Genomic DNA, 24,367 nt, shown 5'->3' on the forward strand with positions numbered 1-24,367 from the left:
GGGTCAGCGATAACATTTAAACAGTACAAAGAGCTTAATAAAATCTGTAAAAATGTAATAAAAACAGCAAAAAATCAAAACGAGAGACAGGTGGCCAAAGAAAGCAAAACTAAACCTAAATATTTTTTTACATATATAAATGCAAAAAAACCAAGGACAGAGCATGTAGGACCCCTTCATAATGATAATGGGGAGGTTGTCACAGGCGATCAAGAGAAAGCGGAGCTACTGAATGGGTTCTTTAGTTCTGTATACACTATGGAAAAAGGAGCTGACATTGGCCAGGTCAGTGCTGGTAACACATCATGTAATGTACTGAACTGGCTTAATGTAGAGATGGTACAAGGTAAGTTAAGTGATATAAATGTAAGCAAATCTCCAGGGCCAGATGGATTGCACCCAAGAGTTCTTAGAGAGGTAGGTTCAGTAATATCTGTACCCCTGTTCATTATATTTAGAGATTCTCTGGTGTCTGGTATTGTGCCAAGGGACTGGCACAATGCGAATGTGGTGCCAATCTTCAAAAAGGGCTCTAGGTCTTCCCCAGGAAACTATAGACCGGTAAGTTTAACGTGCATTGTGGGTAAATTGTTTGAAGGACTTATAAGGGATTACATACAGGAATACATAGGGGATAATTGTATTATAAGTGATAGCCAGCATGGGTTTACTAAGGATAGAAGTTGTCAAACCAATCTAATTTGCTTTTATGAAGAGGTGAGTAGAAGCCTTGACAGAGGAATGGCTGTGGATATAGTGTTTCTGGATTTTGCTAAAGCATTTGATACTGTCCCTCATAGACGTCTGACAGGTAAGTTAAGGTCTTTGGGTTTGGAAATTTTAGTTTGTAACTGGATTGAACACTGGCTCATGGATCGTACCCAGAGAGTGGTGGTCAATGATTCGTACTCTGATTGGTCCCCGGTTATTAGTGGTGTACCCCAAGGTTCAGTACTGGGCCCACTGTTGTTTAATTTATTTATCAATGATATAGAGGATGGTATTAACAGCTCTGTTTCTATCTTTGCAGATGACACCAAGCTTTGTAGTACGGTAAAGTCTATAGAGGATGTGCATAAGTTACAGGATGACTTGCATAGACCAAGTGTCTGGGCATCCACTTGGCAAATGAGGTTCAATGTGGATAAATGTAAAGTTATGCATCTGGGTACTAATAACCTGCATGCATCGTATGTCTTAGGGGGGATTAAACTGTCAGAGTCACTGGTAGAGAAGGATCTGGGTGTACTTGTAGATCACAGACTACAGAATAGCATGCAATGTCAGGCTGCTGCTTCCAAAGCCGGCAGGATATTGTCATGTATCAAAAGAGGCATGGACTTGAGGGACAGGGACATAATACTCCCCCTTTATAAAGCATTGGTACGGCCTCACCTGGAATATGCTGTTCAGTTTTGGGCACCTGTCCATAAAAGGGACACTGCGGAGTTGGAAAGGGTGCAGAGACGCGCGACTAAACTAATATGGGGCATGGATCATCTTAGCTATGAGGAGCGATTAAAGGAGTTTCTTTACCGTGAGGACTGTGAATTTATGGAACGGTCTACCTCAGGAACTGGTCACAGCAGGAACAATTAACAGCTTTAAAACAGGATTAGATACATTTATGGAACAAAATAACATTAATGCTTATGAAGAAATATAAAATCCCATCCCTTCCCCAATATCGCGCCACACCCCAACCCCTTAATTCCCTGGTTGAACTTGATGGACATATGTCTTTTTTCGACCATACTAACTATGTAACTATGTAACTATGTAACAATTATTTAGTCTTGAGAAGAGACGTTCAAGGGGGGATATGATAAACGTATATAAGTATATTAATGGCCCATACAAAAAATATGGAGAAAAACTGTTCCAGGTTAAACCCCCCCCAAAGGACGAGGGGGCACTCCCTCCGTCTGGAGAAGAAAAAGTTTAGTCTCAAGGGGTGACACGCCTTCTTTACCGTGAGGACTGTGAATTTATGGAACGGTCTACCTCAGGAACTGGTCACAGCAGGAAAAATTAACAGCTTTAAAACAGGATTAGATACATTCCTGGAACAAAATAACATTACTGCTTATGAAGAAATATAAAATCCCATCCCTTCCCCAATATCGCGCCACACCCCTACCCCTTAATTCCCTGATTGAACTTGATGGACATTCGCACTGTCGTGTTACGGTGATTTTCCCGCTAGCAGTTTGCGCTGCGGAGAAAAATTTGCCGCAGCCCAAATTTGAAGCAGGAAACTTACTGTAAGCCTGCCCATGTGAATGTACCCTGTACCCTGTACATTCACATGGGGGAGCAAACCTCCAGCTGTTTCAAAACTACATCTCCCAGCATGTACTGACAGACCGTGCATGCTGGGACTTGTACTTTTGCAATAGCTGGAGACACACTGGTTGGAAAACCTTCAGTTAGGTTCTATTACCTAACTCGGTATTTTCCAACCAGTGTGCCTCCAGCTGTTGTAAAACTACAACTCCCAGCATGTACTGATCGCCGAAGGGCATGCTGGGAGATGTAGTTATGCAATAGCTGGAGGTACGCAACTACAACTCCCAGCATGCCGAGACAGCTGTTTGGACATGCTGGGATTTGCAGTTTTGCAACATCTGGAGGGCTACAGTTTTAGAGAACACTGCAAGGTGATCTCCAAACTGTGGTCCTCCAGCTGTTGCAAAACTACAAATTCCAGCATGCCCTGACAGCAAACAGTTGTTTGGGCATGCTAGGAGTTGTAGTTTTGCAAGATCTGGAGGGCTACAGTTTAGGGACCACTATATAGTGGTCTTAAACTGTAGCCCTCCAGCTGTTGCAAAACTACAACTCCCAGCATGCCCAAACAGCTGTCTGGGCATGCTGGGAATTATAATTTTGCAACATCTGGAGGGCTACAGTTAGAGACCACTGTGTAATGGTCTCAAACTGTACCCTCCAGATGTTGCTAGTCAACTCACCAGCCTCCGTCGGATCCAGCCGCACGTCATCGCCGCCTGCCGATCTCCGTCGCCCGCAGCCTCCGTCGCCCGCTCGGATCGGTAAGTGGATCTTGGCGCCGGTCCCAGTCGTTTCGCAAACGAAAGTTAACCCCCCCGCCCCCAATCTGCTATTAGTGGTCGCGTCTAGCCACCTCACTCCTATGCCTTCAGGGGGATTGTGGGTGTCTTAGACAACCGCGATCCCCCTTATATTCCGGGTCACCGGGTCACTATAGACCCGTAATGACCCAGAATCGCGCAAATCGCAAGTGTGAATTCACTTGCGATTTGCTGCGATCGCTGACGTGGGGGGGTCTAATGCCCCCCCTGGGCGTTTGCACGGGATGCCTGCTGAATGATTTCAGCAGGCATCCCGATCCGATCCCCGCCCGGTGCGCGGCGGGGGCCGGAATTCTCCATGACGTACGCGTACATCATGGGTCCTTAAGTACCAGGGTGTCATGATGTACGTGTACGCCAAGGGTCCTTAAGGGATTATAGAAGAAGTTACAGGTCTGTGAGAGCCAGAAATCTTGCTTGTTTGTAGGTGACTATATACTTATTTGACACCGTAATTTGCTAATAAAAAACAATGTGATTTTATGGATATATATTTATATTATCCATATAATAGATTGGAATCAATAGTGCTGGCTGATATATTCTTTTGTCTGTATTGTACATAAGGGGGAGTGGCTACCTTCATGTTGGCTCTTGCACCCCACCCACCTCTATCAGGTGTATATAAGGTTTCTGGGATGTTTCAGATCCTGCAATGCCTGCTGAACTGATCACATAGAGGCAAATTCATAGTGTAGGGTCCGTCCCATGTGAGGTCACCTTATCGCGATTGGATGGTCCAAGCTATTTGGCCGCCAAATTGCAAGCTAAGTACCTCACTATTTCATAATTTCGTAATTTTATATTTCCATTTATTACACCATAGCTGTATAGCTTTTCATGTTGTATCTATATACTCATGTTTTATCTATATCTTTGTGCTAGCAGTGTGCTGCTGTATTCTTCTGTTGCTGTATATTCAGCCCAGCAGGTTGCACCTGTAAGCCAGGTCCATTTAATAGTTTGGAATCAATAGTGCTGGCTGACGTATTCTTTTGTCTTTATATATATATATATATATATATATATATATATATATATACACACAGTCATGGCCGTAAATGTTTGCACCCCTGAATTTTTTTCTATAAAATGATTGCAGTAACATGTATTTTGCTATACACATGTTTATTCCCTTTGTGTGTATTGGAAATAAACCAAAAAAGGGAGGAAAAAAAGCAAATTGGACATAATGTCACTCCAAACTACAGTGAAATATGGTGAAGGTTCAATGATGTTTTGGTGTTGTTTTGCGGCCTCTGGCACCGGATGCCTTGAATGTTTGCAAGGCATCATGAAATCTGAGGATTACCAGCACTCAGAAATGGATGGCAACAAAGCGCTGAAGAGTTCTGAAGTGGCCAGCAATTAGTCCAGATCTAAATCCCATTGAACACATGTGGAGAGATCTTAAAATTGCTGTTGGGAAAAGGCGTCCTTCCAATAAGAATGACCTGGAGCAGTTTGCAAAGGAAGAGTGGTCCAACATTCTGGCTGAGAGGTGTAAGAAGCTTATTGATGGTTATAGGAAGCGACTGATTTCAGTAATTTTTTTTCCAAAGGTTGTGCAACCAAATATTAAGGTAAGGGTGCCAATAATTTTGTCCTGCCCATTTTTGAAGTGACATTATGTCCAATTTGCTTTTCTTCTTCCCTTTTTTTGGTTTAGTTCCAATACACACAAAGGGAATAAACATGTATGTAGCAAAACATGTGTTACTGCAATCCTTTTCTGTGAGAAATACTTCATTTTCAAGAAAAATTTCAGGGGTGCCAACACTTACGGCCATGACTGTATATAAATAGGTAATCCCACATCCATGGTTACATATTCCCTTCTAAAATTTACAGCAACAAAAAAGTCCTTTCCATCCTACTGAAATTATAGCTCCGATCCATGCCCTGCATATGCAGAGACATTGAAATTACAAGAGTTTTTCAGTAATTTGTCACTTGAAACCATGACATTTGTCCTTTCTATTGCAGAGATGGAGTGGCTTTCTCCTTCACTCGCATCCCTGTACTATCATCCGGCCGGCCAAAGATGGGAATAGAATTCACATCACTTATTAATATTTCCCACAGAGAGCTGTGATTGGCCAGATGGTTCCAGCCAATCACAGCTTTGTGCAGGAAATATAAATGAAAGGTGTATATAGATGGCATATACTAATACTACAGTGGGACCAGAGAAGACCGGCCAGCCGCCCGCATTTATACATTATACAGGATGATTGCAGCGGGTGATCTTTCCTTACCTGCAGGTACTACTGCTCACAACATGGATCACACTCTGCTCCATGCTGGGAGCTGTAGTACCTGCATTAATAGACAATTCACAACAGGTGTCAGAAGTGACACCCGCTGAGATCTGTCTATTAATGTAGTTACTACAGCTCCCAGCATGGAGCAGAGTGTGCTCCATGTTGGAAGCAGTAGTACCTGCTGTTAAGAACATATAACAGCAGGTCAGGAGTGACACCCACTACGATCATCCTATCTATTGCAGAGATAGGATGATCGCAGTTGGTGTCGCTAATGAAGAAATTTGTTATTTTGAATCGAGTTGAAGTTCGGATTCGGTCCAAATAAAATTTTTCATTAAATTCGGAACGAATTTGACTTCGTCCGATTTGATACGCTCATCTCTAGGGACAACATAAACAAACAAAAAAATGTTAAATAACAATTATCAATCTCCATTTAAGAACTCAAGCCTAAAAATACAAAAAGATCAAACAAACACATACCGCTAATTTTCTAAGGTTTGCAAGCATTTCATTTTGATCCTTAAAATCTTGTGTGTGGATATTGTTCACAGCCTCTTCTTTTTCTGTAAGCCAGGCATCAAAACGACACTATAATAAAATGAGATCATGCTTTATAATATATAAAGCAGCAAGAACCTAATATAAAATCTGTAACAGGTTTATAAAATTTAAGGCACTCTGAGACATGTAAATACTTACATACTAAGGGATGTTTTGTTTGAAGAGTAAGAGTTTGAGTTTGAACCAACCTATTTATTGTGTACAAGTAAATTGTTGATACTGTAGTTGAGACTGTTTATAATATAAGCTTATACTGCTTTGAATTTAGTGGGAGAATATAGGACAACCATTTGAGGTTGTTATAATGTGATTTTCACGTGTATAGCTTCTAGGTGTGTAATATATTTATGTTTTTTTACATCAAACAATAAATACAGCTCTATGTGTCATGTTGTATTCACAAGCAATGCAGAGAAATCATGCGGATGTCCGCCATTAACCCCTCAGATGCCGTGATCAATACGGATCACGGCATCTGCGGCAGTGCGGTACTTTGAATGGATGATCGGATTGCCCGCAGCGCTGCCGCGGGGATACGATCATCCAGCATGGCAGCTGGAGGTCCCCTCACCTGTCTCCGGCTGTCTCCCGGGGTCTTCTGCTCTGGTTGGAGATCGAGCAGACCAGAGCAGAAGATCACCAATAATACTGATCAGTGCTGTGTCCTATACATAACACGGAACAGTATTGGCAATCAAATGATTGCTATGAATAGTCCCCTATGGGAACATAAAAAGTGTAAAAAAAAAGTAAACAAAAATGTAAAATAAAAAAGTAAAAAACATTTGAAAAATCCCCTCCCCCAATAAAAAAGTAAAATGGCCATTTTTCCCATTTTACCCCCCCCCCCCCCAAAAAAAAGTGTAAAAAAAATAATTAATACACATATATGGTATCGCCAAATGCATAAAAGTCTGAACTATTAAATATATATTGTTCATTATCCCGTACGGTGAACAACGTAAATATATATATATATTTTAATGTCCAAAATTGCTGCTTTTTTGTCACAAATTTATTCCCAAAAAAATGTATAAAAAATGTATCAAAAGTAAAACCTAAGCAAAAGTGGGACTGATAAAAACTACTGATCATGGCACAAAAAATGAGCCCTCATATCGCCCCATATACGGAAAAATTAGAAAGTTATAGGTTGACAAAATAGGGCAATTTCAAACATACTAATTTTGTTCAATTGGTTTGAGATTTTTTTTAAGCGGTACAATTATAGAAAAGCATATAACATGGGTATCATTTTAATCATATTGACCCACAGAATAAAGAAAACATGTCATTTTTTACCAGAAAGTGTACAGCGTGAAAATAAAACCTTCCAAAATTTGCTAAATTGCATTTTCTTTTACATTTTCCCACATAAATAATATTTGTTTGGTTGCACCGTACATTTTATGGTAAAATAAGTGATGTAATTACAAAGTACAATTAGTGACGCAAAAAACAAGCCCTCATATGGGTCTGTGGATGGAAGTATAAGAGAGTTTTAGATTTTTAGAAGGCGAGGAAGAAAAAACGAAAATGCTAAAATTAAATTGGTCTGGTCCTTAAGGCCAAAATAGGCCTGGTCCTTAAGGGGTTAATTTTTCTTTTTCTTTAACATGTCCTAAATACTAAGAAGAAATACAGGATATGAGAAGTGAAACTTCTTTGAGACAATCTCCTTGGTCTTTTAGATGTTTGGTTCACTCATAAAAGAGGCCATCAAGCACACAATGTAAGAAATTTAAATATTTGTTGCATGCTCTTTTACAAGAAACAGCCTATAATAAAGGTTTAACTTAAGTTTTTAAGTTTTAAGTTTTTTATATGTCCGGCATAGGTGAACTCAGCCTAGATCTTTGCACAACTGATGACAAGTTGTCATCAGTTGTATGGCATCTGGCATCCATTGTTTCTGGACGTTCATCGTTTTTGGCGTATCCAACCATCTGGCATCAAGATTGAGGCACTGGATGATTGTGAACTTCCCCATTCAAATGAATGGGATTGGTTCTAGCATCAGTTTACCTCCGGGGCAAGCCAGAGGAAAACTATGCTGGACGCCTGATATATGTGAACCCAGCCTAATTTAGAGTTATTTATCTATGTCTGGAGATGGAGATGTCTTTATCTATGTCTTGATATGTCTCAACTTGCAAATACAAACCTGTTCTTCAGCAAACTGTTGCCATTTTAGAAGGATTTCCTGTAAAAGTATCCACCTGTCCTCTGTCCATCTGCAAATAGTTGCCCAGCGATCTCCCAAATGCTGAAATTAGACATAAATGGAAATATTATTATTATATTCAGGAAAGTTATTTTCCAGCTGTAGCAAAACAAAATATAAGAATTTACTCATGGCATTTACTTAACACATGCAATTATTTATATATTTTTACATTTGCACATATATTACAAAATGTTTACCATGATAATCCTACCCCATGGACCTATATGAAGGTGCAGAGTTTCTATCAAACATGGAATCTTGAACACTGAGGTACCCATTGCAACCAATCAGATTGCTTCTTTTCTTTCTGAAAAAACTTCTGAAAAAAAAAGCAATTTGATTGGTTGCTATGAGCCACTCAGCAACTTTTCCTCTGGACAGATTTTGATAGATCACCCCAAATATGTTGAAACATCACAGACAATCTCAAAGCCTGAGACTTTCCCCGGGACAGACATGATCAGTAGTCGGAGTGCCATATACTAAAAGACCATAGATCAATATGGGGCTACCAGTATTCTAACTCTTGATCAGTCTCAGAGCAAGTCTTGGGCTATGAGACTGCTCAGATGTTGAAAGATATCCGACCATTGCTTATCGTGATAGGTACACTTTAAGGCTGGGTTTACACATTAGAAAATTACACCAAAGTAATATATTGCTGAGCTACTCGCTGTCACTGAGTAATGTTTTAAAACGATTTGTTGAGAATAAACTATTGGCAAATTTTTATTAGTAATATATTTTAATAATGTGTTTAATAAAGTGTGTGTTTCACTTTTTTCCCTCAATTTTTTTTTACATTTTTTAGGTAGTACTACTACTCCCAGAATGGAACAGACTGTTGCATGATGGGTGTAGTAGTACCTGTGCTAATAGACAGATCACCCCAGGTGTCACTCCTGACACCCGCTGAGATCATCCTGTATGATGTATAGATGCAGGCGGCTTTCTTGCATCTAGATAGGATGATTGCATCGGATGTCAGGAGTGACACCCGCTGTGATCTGTCCTTAACTGCAGGTACTACTTCTCCCAACATGGAGCACACTCTTCTCCATGCTGGGAGCTGTAGTACCTGCATTAATAGACAGATCGCAGCAAGTGTCACTCCTGACATGTATAATGTACAGATGCCGTATATATACACCTATTCATATTTCCCACAGAGAGTTGTGATTGGCTGAAACCATCTGGCCAATCACAGCTCTCTGTGGGAAATATGAATAGGTGTATATATATGACAGTGCAGAGGACCGTAGAAGAGCGTCCGGCTGCATCTATACATTATACAGAAGGATCGCAACGGGTGTCAGAAGTGACACGGGCGACACAGTGTATTCCATGTTGGGAGAAGTAGTACTACCTAAAAATGTTTTTTTAAAGTGAAAAACACACACACACACTACATTTTTATTATCATCGTCTAAATTTTTTGTCTATTATTTTTTGCCTGCCCACATAAATTGATCCCTGTTTAAAAATTAATAAAAATGCTGTTATAATAAAGATACATTTAGTTAAATACAACTTTTTCATCAATACAGTATCTTTTTTTAACATATTTTTTAATGGAACCCTACAAAACTTTTAATAAAAAAATGTATCTCCATCACTTTTTTGGATTGCTAAAGTTCATATTTTCTCCGTTATTGCCCCCTAAACTGACCATTCTAATAACGGATGCAAACTGATGCAAAGTGGCATCCCATTAAGTGGCATCCATTTGCATCAATTTTTCCTCCAATAGTATCAGCCGTTTGCAGACTCCCGCAGCTGGGACTACTACTACTCCCATCATGGAACAGACTTCTTTCCATGATGTAAGTAGTAGATCCCTGGCTGCGGAAGTCTTCTGGCAGCTGGGAAGGCTACATTAGTGTTAGTACTACTACCCCCATCATGGAACAGAGTCTGTTCCAAGTTGGGGGTAGTAGTACCGGGGATAAGGGATTGATCGCACTGGGTCTCACTTGACCCGATGTGATCAGCAATTATAAACCAGGGGAATGAGTGGCATGCTCCGCTGTGTAAACTTTCATTTTTAAATCTCCCACCGGGAGCCCTGAATGGCAGACACCGAGGAGCCATTCAGGGCTCCCAGCGGGGTTTTTAAACTACTCCTTTGGCCCCCAAATTTATGCCCTCATGCATGTTTACAATAATTCATTGGCCCCAGTGTGTTTATAATAATTTATTGTCCCCAGTGTGTTTATAATAATTCATTGGCCCCAGAATGCTTAAAATAATGCATTGGCCCCAGTGTGCTTATTCCCCCTTCCGCTGTCTGATCCTCATCTTCTTGGAGCATGGCAGCAGTGGGACATGTCGGGAACCGGTGGCAGTGAATGAATGAATGAAGCAGACATGTCCCGCATATAGGCTTCATTCATTCATCGGCACCACTGACATGTCCCCCGCTGCTGCCCTGCTCTTAGCGCAATCATTTCACCGCCGGGTCTATTCTCTGCTGCTCTTCACCATCGGGTATAGAAATGAGCAGCAGAGAATAGACATGTCCCGATGGTGTGCTGATTGCGCTAGGAGCAGGAAAGCAGTGGGGACATGTTGGCGGTGGCGGCGAAGATAAGAGGATTAGGAGTTAGAAAATATATGTTGTAATTTGATTTCTCCCTTGTCTAATGGAATCGGGGGTAGGTGGATGGGGGTAGGGGGAAAAATATAAAATGTGGAAGAGGAATGTTTTGTTGGTTTAAATAGCAATGTAGTGAAGAATTGAAGATTGGATGTGTAATACTGTGATGTCTAAATCTTTATCAGCATTGTTGTAATTTTATGAAATTTCTAATAAACAAATAAAAAAGTGGTATCAAATACAGCCAATGTTGGAATTACAGATTTATTTATTTTTTAAACAGTGTGTGTACGGATACCCACTTTTGCATAGCTCTTCATTAATACCATAATTGCATTAAAAATATGTCCTTTTACACCTATTTTTCAGCCATGTTTTTCATGTCATTTTATGATGTGTAAACCCAGCCTAAACATAATAATGATCTGCTGATCTTTCGAGGCATATTATCTTATTATTAGCAGGTATTGGTGGCAAAGTAAATACTTTGTTATAATATTCATCAACTATTTCTTTTTGGAGACAGCTGCTTTTAAGTCATACACTATTAAGAAAAAGCATTGGTTTGATCACTTGGGTTGGCAGCATTGCTTACAAAGAGTTTACATAAACCTTCCTTCGGTAAGTTTAATGATTCTGGCAACTGCTAGTCCCTACTGACTGACTGGAGCTAAGCTGCAATAACAGGCACAGCTTATAGACAATTATTGCATTATTAGGTTTCAAAGGTATTTGGTTAATGAAAAATATACATATAGCTAACAAGCAATAAAAGAACAGTTAAATTCAAAGTATTCAGAAGTTGCATATATAATTTCAGAAGGAATAGTAATTATAAAGACAAAAATAGACTATAATGGAACAATAAGTCAATAACAGAACAACAAAGATCATCAGTTAAATATACACCTAAATATATGATTCAAAACATGGAGGAAAAACCTGACATTAGTGCTTTATGGGACTTTTAAACAACTTGCCGACTGCCTGGCAGGCAGGTGCATAGAACAGTTAGTGTGAGTGATGGGACATGAGGACAAGATATAAGGACGAGATATAAGGTTGGGATATGAGGCCCATATGTGAGGACAAGAGTGTCGTTGATGCTTTTTCTCTCCCACAGGGTTTGGATCGGAAGACTGGGCTACACCAGGTACTCTGCTAATTTCTTATAGTTTTCTACATGTCTACCAAATATGTTAGTTGGCACCCTAGAGTCTAGGGCCAATATGGAGACATTTTTGAAAATTGATTATATAGTTTTAGTGAGGGTTCCAGAGATCTACCAACTGCCTTTAGCGCTGGTACAACATTAATGGCATGCTTCAATAGACAGAGAAGCCAGGTTTGGTCAGAACCTTACTTCAATAGACAGAGTAGCCAGGTCTAGGACTTGGTGATAACTTGAACCCTGGGCATTTTTTTTTTTTTTTTGGCAAGACCTCCTAAAGTAGCAACACATGACCACCAGACAGCCAAAATACCTTGCAAACTGCTCAGTTAACAGTTACAAACACAAATAGTAGTAGAATCCCATAAACACAATGGCCCTCATTTACTAGGAGTGTTGGGTTTTTATTAGTGGTAAATGTTGTTTCAGACTTGTAGGATTCCTTTCTATTTACTACAAGGATTCAGATTTACGAGTTGGGAAAATTTTCTGACCAGCTATTTCTAGGTGGAAATATCCAGCTATTTATTTATTCACAGGATTTTCTGTGAATTCATTAGTAAATAGAACGAGTTGTGAAACCTTGCCCCTTTTGGCCAGACACGCCCCCTTTGCGACAGACCACGCCACATTTTCAGCTTTTCCCAATGCAATGTCGGGTTAGTCGGATTTTCTGGGTGCACACTGTTGCACACTGTCTGAGACATGTCTCAGGCAATCTCAGACACTGTGCGCAAAAATAACTGTTACGCCGAGCGCTCCGGGTCCCCGCTCCTCCCCGGAGCGCTCGCTTCACTCCCTTCGCTGCAGCGCTCCGGTCACGTCCTCTGACCCGGGGCGCTGCGATCCTGCTGCCAGCCGGGATGCGATTCGCGATGCGGGTAGCGCCCGCTCGCGATGCGCACCCCGGCTCCCCTACCTGACCCGCTCCCCGTCTGTTCTGTCCCGGCGCGCGCGGCCCCGCTCCCTAGGGCGCGCGCGCGCCGGGTCTCTGCGATTTAAAGGGCCACTGCGCCGCTGATTGGCGCAGTGGTTCCAATTAGGGTTTTCACCTGTGCACTTCCCTATATTACCTCACTTCCCTTGCACTCCCTTGCCGGATCTTGTTGCCTTAGTGCCAGTGAAAGCGTTCCTTGTGTGTTCCTTGCCTGTGTTTCCAGACCTTCTGCCGTTGCCCCTGACTACGATCCTTGCTGCCTGCCCCGACCTTCTGCTACGTCCGACCTTGCTTCTGCCTACTCCCTTGTACCGCGCCTATCTTCAGCAGCCAGAGAGGTGAGCCGTTGCTAGTGGATACGACCTGGTCACTACCGCCGCAGCAAGACCATCCCGCTTTGCGGCGGGCTCTGGTGAAAACCAGTAGTGGCTTAGAACCGGTCCACTAGCACGGTCCACGCCAATCCCTCTCTGGCACAGAGGGTCCACTACCTGCCAGCCGGCATCGTGACAGTAGATCCGGCCATGGATCCCGCTGAAGTTCCTCTGCCAGTTGTCGCTGACCTCACCACGGTGGTCGCCCAGCAGTCACAACAGATTGCGCAACAAGGCCAACAGCTGTCTCAACTGACCGTTATGCTACAACAGTTGCTACCACAGCTTCAGCAGTCATCTCCTCCGCCAGCTCCTGCACCTCCTCCGCAGCGAGTGGCCGCTCCTGGGATACGCTTATCCTTGCCGGATAAATTTGATGGGGACTCTAAGTTTTGCCGTGGCTTCCTTTCCCAATGTTCCCTGCATCTGGAGATGATGTCGGACCTGTTTCCCACTGAAAGGTCTAAGGTGGCTTTCGTAGTCAGTCTTCTGTCCGGAAAAGCCCTGTCATGGGCCACACCGCTCTGGGACCGCAATGACCCCGTCACTGCCTCTGTACACTCCTTCTTCTCGGAAATCCGAAGTGTCTTTGAGGAACCTGCCCGAGCCTCTTCTGCTGAGACTGCCCTGTTGAACCTGGTCCAGGGTAATTCTTCCGTTGGCGAGTATGCCGTACAATTCCGTACACTTGCTTCAGAATTGTCCTGGAATAATGAGGCCCTCTGCGCGACCTTCAAAAAAGGCCTATCCAGCAACATTAAAGATGTTCTGGCCGCACGAGAAATTCCTGCTAATCTACATGAACTTATTCACCTAGCCACTCGCATTGACATGCGTTTTTCTGAAAGGCGTCAGGAACTCCGCCAAGATATGGACTCTGTTCGCACGAGGCGTTTCGTCTCCTCGGCTCCTCTCTCCTCTGGTCCCCTGCAATCTGTTCCTGTGCCTCCCGCCGTGGAGGCTATGCAGGTCGACCGGTCTCGCCTGACACCTCAAGAGAGGACACGACGCCGTATGGAGAACCTCTGCCTGTACTGTGCTAGTACCGAACACTTCCTGAGGGATTGTCCTATCCGTCCTCCCCGCCTGGAAAGACGTACGCTGACTCCGCACAAAGGTGAGACAGTCCTTGATGTCTACTCTGCTTCTCCACGTCTTACTGTGCCTGTGCGGATGTCTGCCTCTGCCTTCTCCTTCTCTACAGTGGCCTTCTTGGACTCTGGTTCTGCAGGAAATTTTATTTTGGCCTCTCTCGTCAACAGGTTCAACATCCCAGTGACCAGTCTCGCCAGACCCCTCTACATCAATTGCGTAAATAATGAAAGATTGGTATGGATTTTATTACTGATTTACCCCCTTCCCGTGGCAACACCGTTATTTGGGTGGTCGTTGATCGATTCTCCAAAATGGCACATTTCATCCCTCTTCCTGGTCTTCCTTCTGCGCCTCAGTTGGCTAAACAATTTTTTCTACACATTTTTCGTCTTCACGGGTTGCCTACGCAGATTGTCTCGGATAGAGGGGTCCAATTCGTGTCTAAATTCTGGAGGGCTCTCTGTAAACAACTCAAGATTAAATTAAATTTTTCCTCTGCATATCATCCCCAGTCCAATGGACAAGTAGAAAGAATTAACCAGATCCTGGGTGATTATTTGCGACATTTTGTTTCCTCCCGCCAGGATGACTGGGCAGATCTCCTTCCATGGGCCGAATTTTCGTATAACTTCAGGGTCTCTGAATCTTCCTCCAAATCCCCATTTTTCGTGGTGTACGGCCGTCACCCTCTTCCCCCCCTCCCTACCCCCTTGCCCTCTGGTCTGCCCGCTGTGGATGAAATTTCTCGTGACCTTTCCATTATATGGAGAGAGACCCAAAATTCTCTCTTACAGGCTTCTTCACGCATGAAGAGGTTCGCGGATAAGAAAAGAAGAGCTCCTCCCGTTTTTTCCCCTGGAGACAAGGTATGGCTCTCCGCTAAATATGTCCGCTTCCGTGTCCCTAGCTACAAGTTGGGACCACGCTATCTTGGTCCTTTCAAAATTTTGTGTCAAATTAATCCTGTCTCTTATAAACTTCTTCTTCCTCCTTCTCTTCGTATCCCTAATGCCTTTCACGTCTCTCTTCTCAAACCACTCATCCTCAACCGTTTTTCTCCCAAATCTGTTCCTCTCACTCCTGTTTCCGGCTCCTCGGACGTCTTCTCGGTCAAGGAAATTTTGGCTGCCAAAAAGGTCAGAGGAAAAAATTTTTTTTTAGTAGACTGGGAGGGTTGTGGTCCTGAAGAGAGATCCTGGGAACCTGAGGACAACATCCTTGACAAAAGTCTGCTCCTCAGGTTCTCAGGCTCCAAGAAGAGGGGGAGACCCAAGGGGGGGGGTACTGTTACGCCGAGCGCTCCGGGTCCCCGCTCCTCCCCGGAGCGCTCGCTTCACTCCCTTCGCTGCAGCGCTCCGGTCACGTCCTCTGACCCGGGGCGCTGCGATCCTGCTGCCAGCCGGGATGCGATTCGCGATGCGGGTAGCGCCCGCTCGCGATGCGCACCCCGGCTCCCCTACCTGACCCGCTCCCCGTCTGTTCTGTCCCGGCGCGCGCGGCCCCGCTCCCTAGGGCGCGCGCGCGCCGGGTCTCTGCGATTTAAAGGGCCACTGCGCCGCTGATTGGCGCAGTGGTTCCAATTAGGGTTTTCACCTGTGCACTTCCCTATATTACCTCACTTCCCTTGCACTCCCTTGCCGGATCTTGTTGCCTTAGTGCCAGTGAAAGCGTTCCTTGTGTGTTCCTTGCCTGTGTTTCCAGACCTTCTGCCGTTGCCCCTGACTACGATCCTTGCTGCCTGCCCCGACCTTCTGCTACGTCCGACCTTGCTTCTGCCTACTCCCTTGTACCGCGCCTATCTTCAGCAGCCAGAGAGGTGAGCCGTTGCTAGTGGATACGACCTGGTCACTACCGCCGCAGCAAGACCATCCCGCTTTGCGGCGGGCTCTGGTGAAAACCAGTAGTGGCTTAGAACCGGTCCACTAGCACGGTCCACGCCAATCCCTCTCTGGCACAGAGGGTCCACTACCTGCCAGCCGGCATCGTGACAATAACTAGGAAAAACCTGACAAAAACTAGTGGGTTTTAGCTTAGTAAATGAGGGCCAATAACTGTGGTTAAAGTAGCACTGTAGAGAGCTCTCTGCATCTTTTTTTTTTGGTCAGTGTAAAAACTATTTCATTGCAAGTTAAGTGTGAAAGTTTTTTTTTTCTTTTGTGGTACACTAATTGTTGTGAAAAGCAGTGCATTTTGTGTCACTTTTGTGAACAGTAGTGTTGCTCGCGAATATTCACAATACGAATTTTATTCGCGAATATCGCATATTCGCGAATTTGCGAATATTTGCGAATATAGCACTATATATTCGTAATTACGAATATTCGTTTTTTTTTTTTTTTCACAGTACACATAACAGTGATCACCCCTCTCTGCTTCTAGCTTGTGTGGTGTAAAGAAGGCTCTAATACTATTGTGTGAGACTGGTGTGCGAATTTTCGCATATGCAAATGTTTGCTTGTACAGGTTTTTGTATATGCAAATTTTCGCATATGATAATTTTCGCATATGCATACACTTAAATCAGTGAAGGTGTGTGCAGCGTGTTTAGCTTGTTGGAAATGAAAGAACTGCTGAAAATGTATTTTTTTCCCTCAGGGAGAATAATGGATTGCAGAAATAAGCACAAAGTTTCAATGTCATTAAAATTGTCATTTAAAATTGTTCCAAATTTGAATTATGTACCAATATTTTGAAGTAAAATAGGTGAAGTGGCATAAGAATTTGTGGAGACCAGATAAGGGCCGGCAATGAAGATGCTAACCTGCTAGCTATAAAATATATATGTAGATTTGGAACTGATAGTCCATCTACTCTTTTGTGAAGACACATATTAGCCATATCAATTCTGGGCCATTTGGCATTGGGCTATTTATGAAATAAACTTTTAGTTTAAAGAGATTACGTCAAAATGATACAAAATTCCCTACAAGAATTACATTTTCTAAAATTGTTCCTGAATTTACTTTTCAGTTTCCATAATAAATCTAGATTTTTAATCATGAATTTTCTCAGGATGATAATTTGCTATGCGAACCTTACATGTCAAAAATATTTGACATAGGTTATTACTTTAAAAAGCAGGGTTATTTTCAGTTATTTTAAATAACTTTCATCATGGTTAAGCATACTAAAGTAATATAATACTGAAACAACACAAGATAATAAAGGTAAAAGTTTGCAATAAGAAGTTTGCTCCTTATGCAAAAACATTCTCCAGGGTGAATTAAACTCTTGTTTTATCTGCCACTGTGTTAAGTACTAGGCATTAGGGATCACCCACATATTTATAATCACACAAGATTATTAAAATGTGCACACTATAAAGAACCACATAGCAGGCTTCCAAGGGTGAGTTTATTAAGGAAACTGAACAAACAAATTAAATATAATTTCATGATCTTCTAAAATGATAAGCTATAAATGGCCATGTTTAATAAAATTCTATTTACTTTTGGTGATTTTATATATAAAGGTAGATCCCTCATTACAGCTTCCTATCTTAAGACTAAACAGAATTGTAAAAACAGGCCTACATCATTTGTACAGACTACTGAAACCAAACTATCTTGTAAAAAAAAAAAAAAAAATACAAAGAAAAGTCAACATTTTCACATTATAATCTCAGTTTTGGACACGGGCCAATTACTAAATAAGAGGGTGGTTATTTTAGGCATGAAGTCACATATTTTTAGCTGCAATCCCTCATTTGTAACACCCAAAATAGTTTTTTGCCCCCTTACATGAGGCACACTATTTAAAAAAAAAAAAAGAAGAGGTAAAAGAGGATTGAGCTTACCCCACCAAAAATGTATTACAATATATAGGGATGAGCAAATCAAATTTGTTACGAATTTCAAGAAAAATTCAATTTGCAACAAATGTGAATTTGGCCATAGTTCGTCACAGAGGAGTTGGGCATATGTGGATGATGACGTGAGCCATGCCAGGGAGCGGAGTTTAAGGTGCCACTGGTTTTCACCAGAGCCCACCGCAAAACAGAATGTTCTTGCTGTGGCAGGCAGCACCCAGGTCACTTCCACTGGCACAGCTCAACCACACAGGTTGCTGGGATTAAGCGAGGCACAGATGGATAAGGACAAGACGTGGTCAGAATAGCTGTAGGTCAGGGCAGGCGGCACAGTAGCAGGGTCAGGTCACAGAACAAGGATCAGATACACGCATAATCAGGAACAAAGGAAAAACAGTAGCTTTCTCTCAGGCACTAGGGCAACAAAGATCCGGGGCAGGGCAAGGTGAGGTGCACACACTTATAGGGAAGGAACAGGTGAAGACACTAATTATAGCATATTAGCCCTTTAAATCACAGAGCTCTGGTGCGCGCACCCTAGGGGGTGGGCACTCGCGTGCAAGGACTGAGAACACTGAAGACCAGGGAAGTGCGGGCGCGTCCCGTGATGTTAATCCCAGCCCCGTCGGCAGCGGGGACCTGGGAGGAGAGCACACACGGCCAGCGTGTCTGGCCGGAGTGCTGATGGAACAGCAATTTTGGGTGTAGTATACAGCGACTGTGTGCTGCAGCAATGGTGTGTACTGCTGGTGATTTACACAAATACTTTTTTAAGCATACTGGAGCGCATTGTCCTCCCCTCAATAAGTGCATACCATAGACGTACATCTAAGTGATGTACTATTTTGTTCCTGTTAAATTCCTAGGGGCCTAGATACTGTGAAAGGTCAGCCAAAAGTACACACCGACTGGTGTTGTACACAAATACAGTTTTAAGCGTACTGGAGCGCATTGTCCTCCCCTCATAAGTGCATACCACATCTGTACATCTAAGTGGTGTACCATTTTGTTCCTGTTAAAGTCTTAAGGGCCTAGATACTGTGAAATGCCAGCCAAAAGTACACACCAGCTGATGTTGTACACAAATACTGTTTTAAGCGTAGTGGAGCGTATTGTACTCCCCTCAAATATGCACTAAGTATGTCAGGCAGAGAAGTGCCAGGACGTGCACAGAGTAGTGGCAGAGGTCTAAAGTCATCAGTCAGAGGTCGCAGCCGACTAGGGTCGAGTGGCAACAGGAGTCACAGCGAGAGGCTTGAGCTTCAGCTAGCTGTTGTGTCTCGACCAGCAACCCTTCTGCTGTCATCGATTGGTTAACATGGTCATCCACTTCATCACAAGTGACATCTGACACTCCCAGTCAACAGTAAGTAGGTTCCTCAGACACAACCCTCAGTTGGGATGGCCCAGGAGAAGTCCCTGTCCTCCTATTGCCTCTGTCTTATGCTGTTCCCTCCTCCACAGAAGTATTTTATGCTGTGGGTTCAGCTCCCTTATTTAGTGAGGACAATCTAGAGGACAGCCAGCAGCTACTGCCCAGCCAAGAAGTGGAGGAGACATCTGCCGCTTCCTACTCTAAACGGGCAAATAGTGATGAGGAGAGTGGTGTAGGAGGTGGTGTTGCGATTGTTCATGGTCCTGAAGCAGACATTGTTGAGGAACTTGAGGAGGACATCAGTGATGTGCAGACACAACTCGATGATGATGAAGCTGATCGCTCTTGGGAGCAGGGTGCAGATGGGCTTCATCATCATCAGGAGAAGAGGGTTGCAGGTTGCCCGTGAGGCAGCAGCTGAGCCAACAAGCTGGTAGCATGGTTGGCAGTCAGCACGGTGGCAGAAGTGGAAAGTATGGAGCCTAAGGTGCCCGGGGTAATCCACCTGCTTCGCAGCAGCCTACCTTCCTGGGAGGTAGTGAAACAGGGGTTCCTGGAGTCAGCGGCAGTAGCAGTCAATCAGTGCAGACTGTTGGTGAGAATATCAGATACTCGGCAGTGTGGCAGCTTTTCATCAAGCGTCCGGAGGAAATTAACATGGCCACATGAAAGATGTGTCGGCAGAAGGTGAAGCGTGGCCAGGGTCCCAATGTTGGCACCACGGCCCTGCGTCAACATAAGCTGCATCACCATAAATCGGCCTGGAAGAACCATGGCTCCGATCTGGTGGTCCAGCCTGCTGCATCACCCAGTGGCACGCCGCTCCCTGTTTCAGCCAATCAAGGCTCCACCACCTCAGCCAAAGGGAGCTGTGTCAAACCCATCTTCTGTCGCTCAAGATGCTCCTGCTCCTCTTACTTTAAGTCAGTCATTCTGCCAGCAATCCATTAGCACAGTTTTGTCCAAGAGACAACAGTATGATCCCACTCATCCAACGGCTAAGAAGCTGAATGTGCTCCTGTCCAAGTTACTGGTGCTGCAGTCCCTCCCTTAGGTGATGGACTCTGCACCTCACCCAGAGAACTGATGGCTTGTGCCGAGCCGAGGTGGAGAGTCCCAAGCCGTCATTTCTTTGTAAAGAAGGCAGTACCAGCCCTGCAAAATTTTGTGGAACAGAAGGGGGGCCAGTGCTTGAGCCTGTCGGTGTGTACCAAAGTGCACGGCAGCGCCGACGTGTGGAACAGTAACTAGGGTCAGGGACAATACATGTCCTTTACGGCCCACTGGGTGAATGTGGTTCCTGCACAGCCACAACACCAACTTGGACAGGTCACGTCTCTTCCACCTCCATGCTCTCAGGCCGTTGGTCCTGTGACAGTGTGCGACTTTGCCTCCTCATCCTCCACCATGTCCTCAGCCTCCACTGCAGGGACAAGTCTCAGTGCCCCTCCAGCATACCATGTGTGCAGGGCTGTGTAATGCTGTTCTTCACACGGTTTGTCTTGGAGAACGGAGTCACACAGGGGAGGAACTGCTAACAGTAATTCATGAAGAAAACGAATCATGACTTACTCCACGAAAACTGAAAATGGAAACCATGGTGACGAAGAACATCTTGTCTGTGCTGCGACAAGGAAGCCAGAGACATGCGCCCTGCATGGCACACATGTTCAATCTGGTTGTCAAGCGGCTCCTGAAGTGTTCTCCCCATCTGCAAGACATTCTAACAATGAGAAGGAAACTTTGCATGCACTTCAGCCACTCGTACACAGCAAAGCACACCCTCATTGAGCTGCAGCGTCAGAATGGCATCCCCTAAGAAAGTCTGATTTGCAACGTTTCCACATGTTGGAATTCCACCCTCCATATTTTGGACCAACTATGTAAACAAAGAAAAGCCATCACCGATTTCTTGATGATCTAAGAGAATAGGGGGACTCACCTGTTTAACTTCAATGTCAACCAGATTAAGCTCATTGGTGACACCTGCCTTTGAGGAAGCCACATTATTAGTCAGATTTCAGGAGTAGGGGATGAACAATGTCATTCCACTGCTTCATCTACTACAACATGTGTTGGAAAGGATGGCTGGTCAGGGCACTGGAGACATGGCAAATACATCTCACATGAGCCCTTTTGGGGAGGAGGAGGGGCACAGTTTAGGTTTTGGGAGATGGGTGATTTTTCTAGTCATCTGCCAGGAGAGGGGGGCAGCTGGAGGAGCTAGAGGGTTATGAGGAAGGTGGGACAGAGGACCCAGACACACCGTGGCAGTATGCAGTGGAGATTAAATCAGCGAGTCCCTCCGAGTCACTTGCACAAATGGCACGATGCATCCTCACTTGCTTGCGTAGTGACCGCCAAATTGTCCCCATTCGGCAGCGGGATGACTTCTGTCTCTCCACCTTATTGGACCCCCGCTACTGGCACAAAATGGGGGCCTTTTTTACACCCACTGAGAGGGAGGACAAACTGACCTACTACAGAGACATGCTACGTAGTCAGTTGGCTAATGCCTATCTGCGCCATCGTCCATCCTCTCGCAGGTCTGACTCTGAGGGCCCACTGCGCTCACCTTCCACTGCCGTGGCTGCTGGGGAGGGGTGGGGTGGCAGGTGCAGTACCAGCTCCATCAGCAGCAGCCTGAGTCTACAGTCGCTGATGAGAAGCTCTGCACCTTCCACACGGGGAGATTGTCCGGGACTGCAATGTTGTACGAGAATGTACTCTGAATAAACAGAAGTCCATTTGAACGAGTGAGTGCACTGACACCTTGAAGATCCGCTGAACTTCTGGGCAGCCAAACTTGATTTGTGGCTGCAACTAGCCCTGAAAAATGTGGGGAGACTGACCTTTTTGAAGATAAACCAGGCATGGATCAGCCAGGATTTCCACCCACCAAGGCCTGATGCATCAGAGTAGATTTACCATGATGCCACACCAACACTTCACAAATATGGATAGTGCTAAACATATTTAAGGCGCTGCTCCCCAGTTATAGACATTCCTCCGCATCAGACCACAAGTAAGTATTGAGGGCGTGCATTACGTAAAACTTAACTTTTAATGATATGCTTAGGACAAAATATATGGACCCAATTTTTTTTTAAATCAAACAATATGAAAGGTGTGCAAAAACACCATGTGCCACCTACACCAAGAAGTATTGATGTGATGCAAAAACCTCTAAAAGGTGGAAAGGAACGACATATGGTCCATTGTAACTGGTGAGGTAAAAAAAATTAAGGCCTCTTTAACCCCTTAAGGACTGAGCCCTTTTTCACCTTAAGGACCAGAGCATTTTTTGCAATTCTGACCACTGTCACCTTAAACATCTGGAATGCTTTTAGTTATCTCTGGAATGCTTTTAGTTATCATTCTGATTCCGAGATAGTTTTTTCGTGACATATTCTACTTTAACTTAGTGGTAACATTTTATGGTAACTTGCATCCTTTCTTGGTGAAAAATCCCAAAATTTGATGAAAAAAATGAAAATTTAGCATTTTTCTAACTTTGAAGCTCTCTGCTTGTAAGGAAAATGGATATTCAAAATAATTTTTTTGGGGGTTCACATATACAATATGTCTACTTTATGTTTGCATCATAAAATTTATGAGTTTTTACTTTTGGAAGACACCAGAGGGCTTTAAAGTTCAGCAGCAATTTTGAAATTTTTCACAAAATTTTCAAACTCGCTATTTTTCATGGACCAGTTCAGGTTTGAAGTGGATTTGAAGGGTCTTCATATTAGAAATACCCCATAAAAGACCCCATTATAAAAACTACACCCCCCAAAGTATTCAAAATGACATTCAGTAAGTGTATTAACCCTTTAAGTGTTTCACAGGAATAGCAGCAAAGTGAAGGATAAAATTCAAAATCTTCATTTTTTACCTTTGCATGTTCTTGTAGACCCAATTTTTGAATTTTTGCAAGGGGTAAAAAGGAGAAAATGTTTACTTGTATTTGAAACCCAATTTTTCTCGAGTAAGCACATACCTCATATGTCCATGTTAATTGTTCAGTGGGCGCAGTAGAGGGCTCAGAAGGGAAGGAGCGACAAATGGTTTTTGGGGGGCATGTCACATTTAGGAAGCCCCTATGGTGCCAGGACAGCAAAAAAAAACAAAAAACATGGCATACCATTTTGGAAACTAGACCCCTCAGGGAACGTAACAAGGGGTAAAGTGAACCTTAATACCCTACAGTTGTTTCATGACTTTTGCATATGTAAAAAAAATATTTTTTTTTTACCTGAAATGCTTGGTTTCCCAAAAATTTTACATTTTTAAAAAGGGTAATAGCAGAAAATACCCCCAAAAATTTGAAACCCAATTTCTCCCGATTCAGAAAACACCCCATATGGGGGTGAAAATTGCTCTGCTGGCGCACTACAGGTCTCAGGAGAGAAGGAGTCACATTTGGCTTTTTGAAAGCAAATTTTGCTCTGGGGGCATGCCGCATTTAGGATGCCCCTATGGTGCCAGGACAGCAAAAAAAAAAACACATGGCATACCATTTTGGAAACTAGACCCCTCGGGGAATGTAACAAGGGGTAATGTGAACCTTAATACCCTACAGGTGTTTCACGACTTTTGCATATGTAAAAAAAATATTTTTTTTACCTAATATGCTTGGTTTCCCAAAATTTTAACATTTTTTAAAAGGGTAATAGCAGAAAATACGCCCCGAAATTTGAAGCCCAATTTCTCCCGATTCAGAAAACACCCCATATGGGGGTGAAAAGTGCTCTGCTGGCGCACTACAAGTCTCAGAAGAGAAGGAGTCACGTTTGACTTTTTGAAAGCAAATTTTGCTCTTGGGGCATGCCGCATTTAG

At 43.5% G+C, this 24,367-nt stretch overlaps 1 protein-coding gene across 2 annotated transcripts in view; it reads right to left on the minus strand.

The window, feature by feature from the left end:
• DMD (dystrophin) overlaps window positions 1-24,367 on the minus strand; it is a 2,642,350-nt gene that overhangs the window by 1,805,488 nt on the left and 812,495 nt on the right. For both annotated transcript variants that reach the window (XM_056556147.1, XM_056556148.1), the window contains exons 14-15: window positions 8,109-8,210; window positions 5,864-5,971 (exon numbers count right to left, since the gene is read on the minus strand). In XM_056556147.1, the coding sequence (XP_056412122.1) occupies window positions 5,864-5,971; window positions 8,109-8,210 (210 nt within the window). The remainder of the gene's footprint in view (window positions 1-5,863; window positions 5,972-8,108; window positions 8,211-24,367) is intronic.

The sequence above is a fragment of the Hyla sarda genome, chromosome 2 (assembly GCF_029499605.1).
Source record: "Hyla sarda isolate aHylSar1 chromosome 2, aHylSar1.hap1, whole genome shotgun sequence".
NCBI classification, from domain to species: domain Eukaryota; kingdom Metazoa; phylum Chordata; class Amphibia; order Anura; family Hylidae; genus Hyla; species Hyla sarda.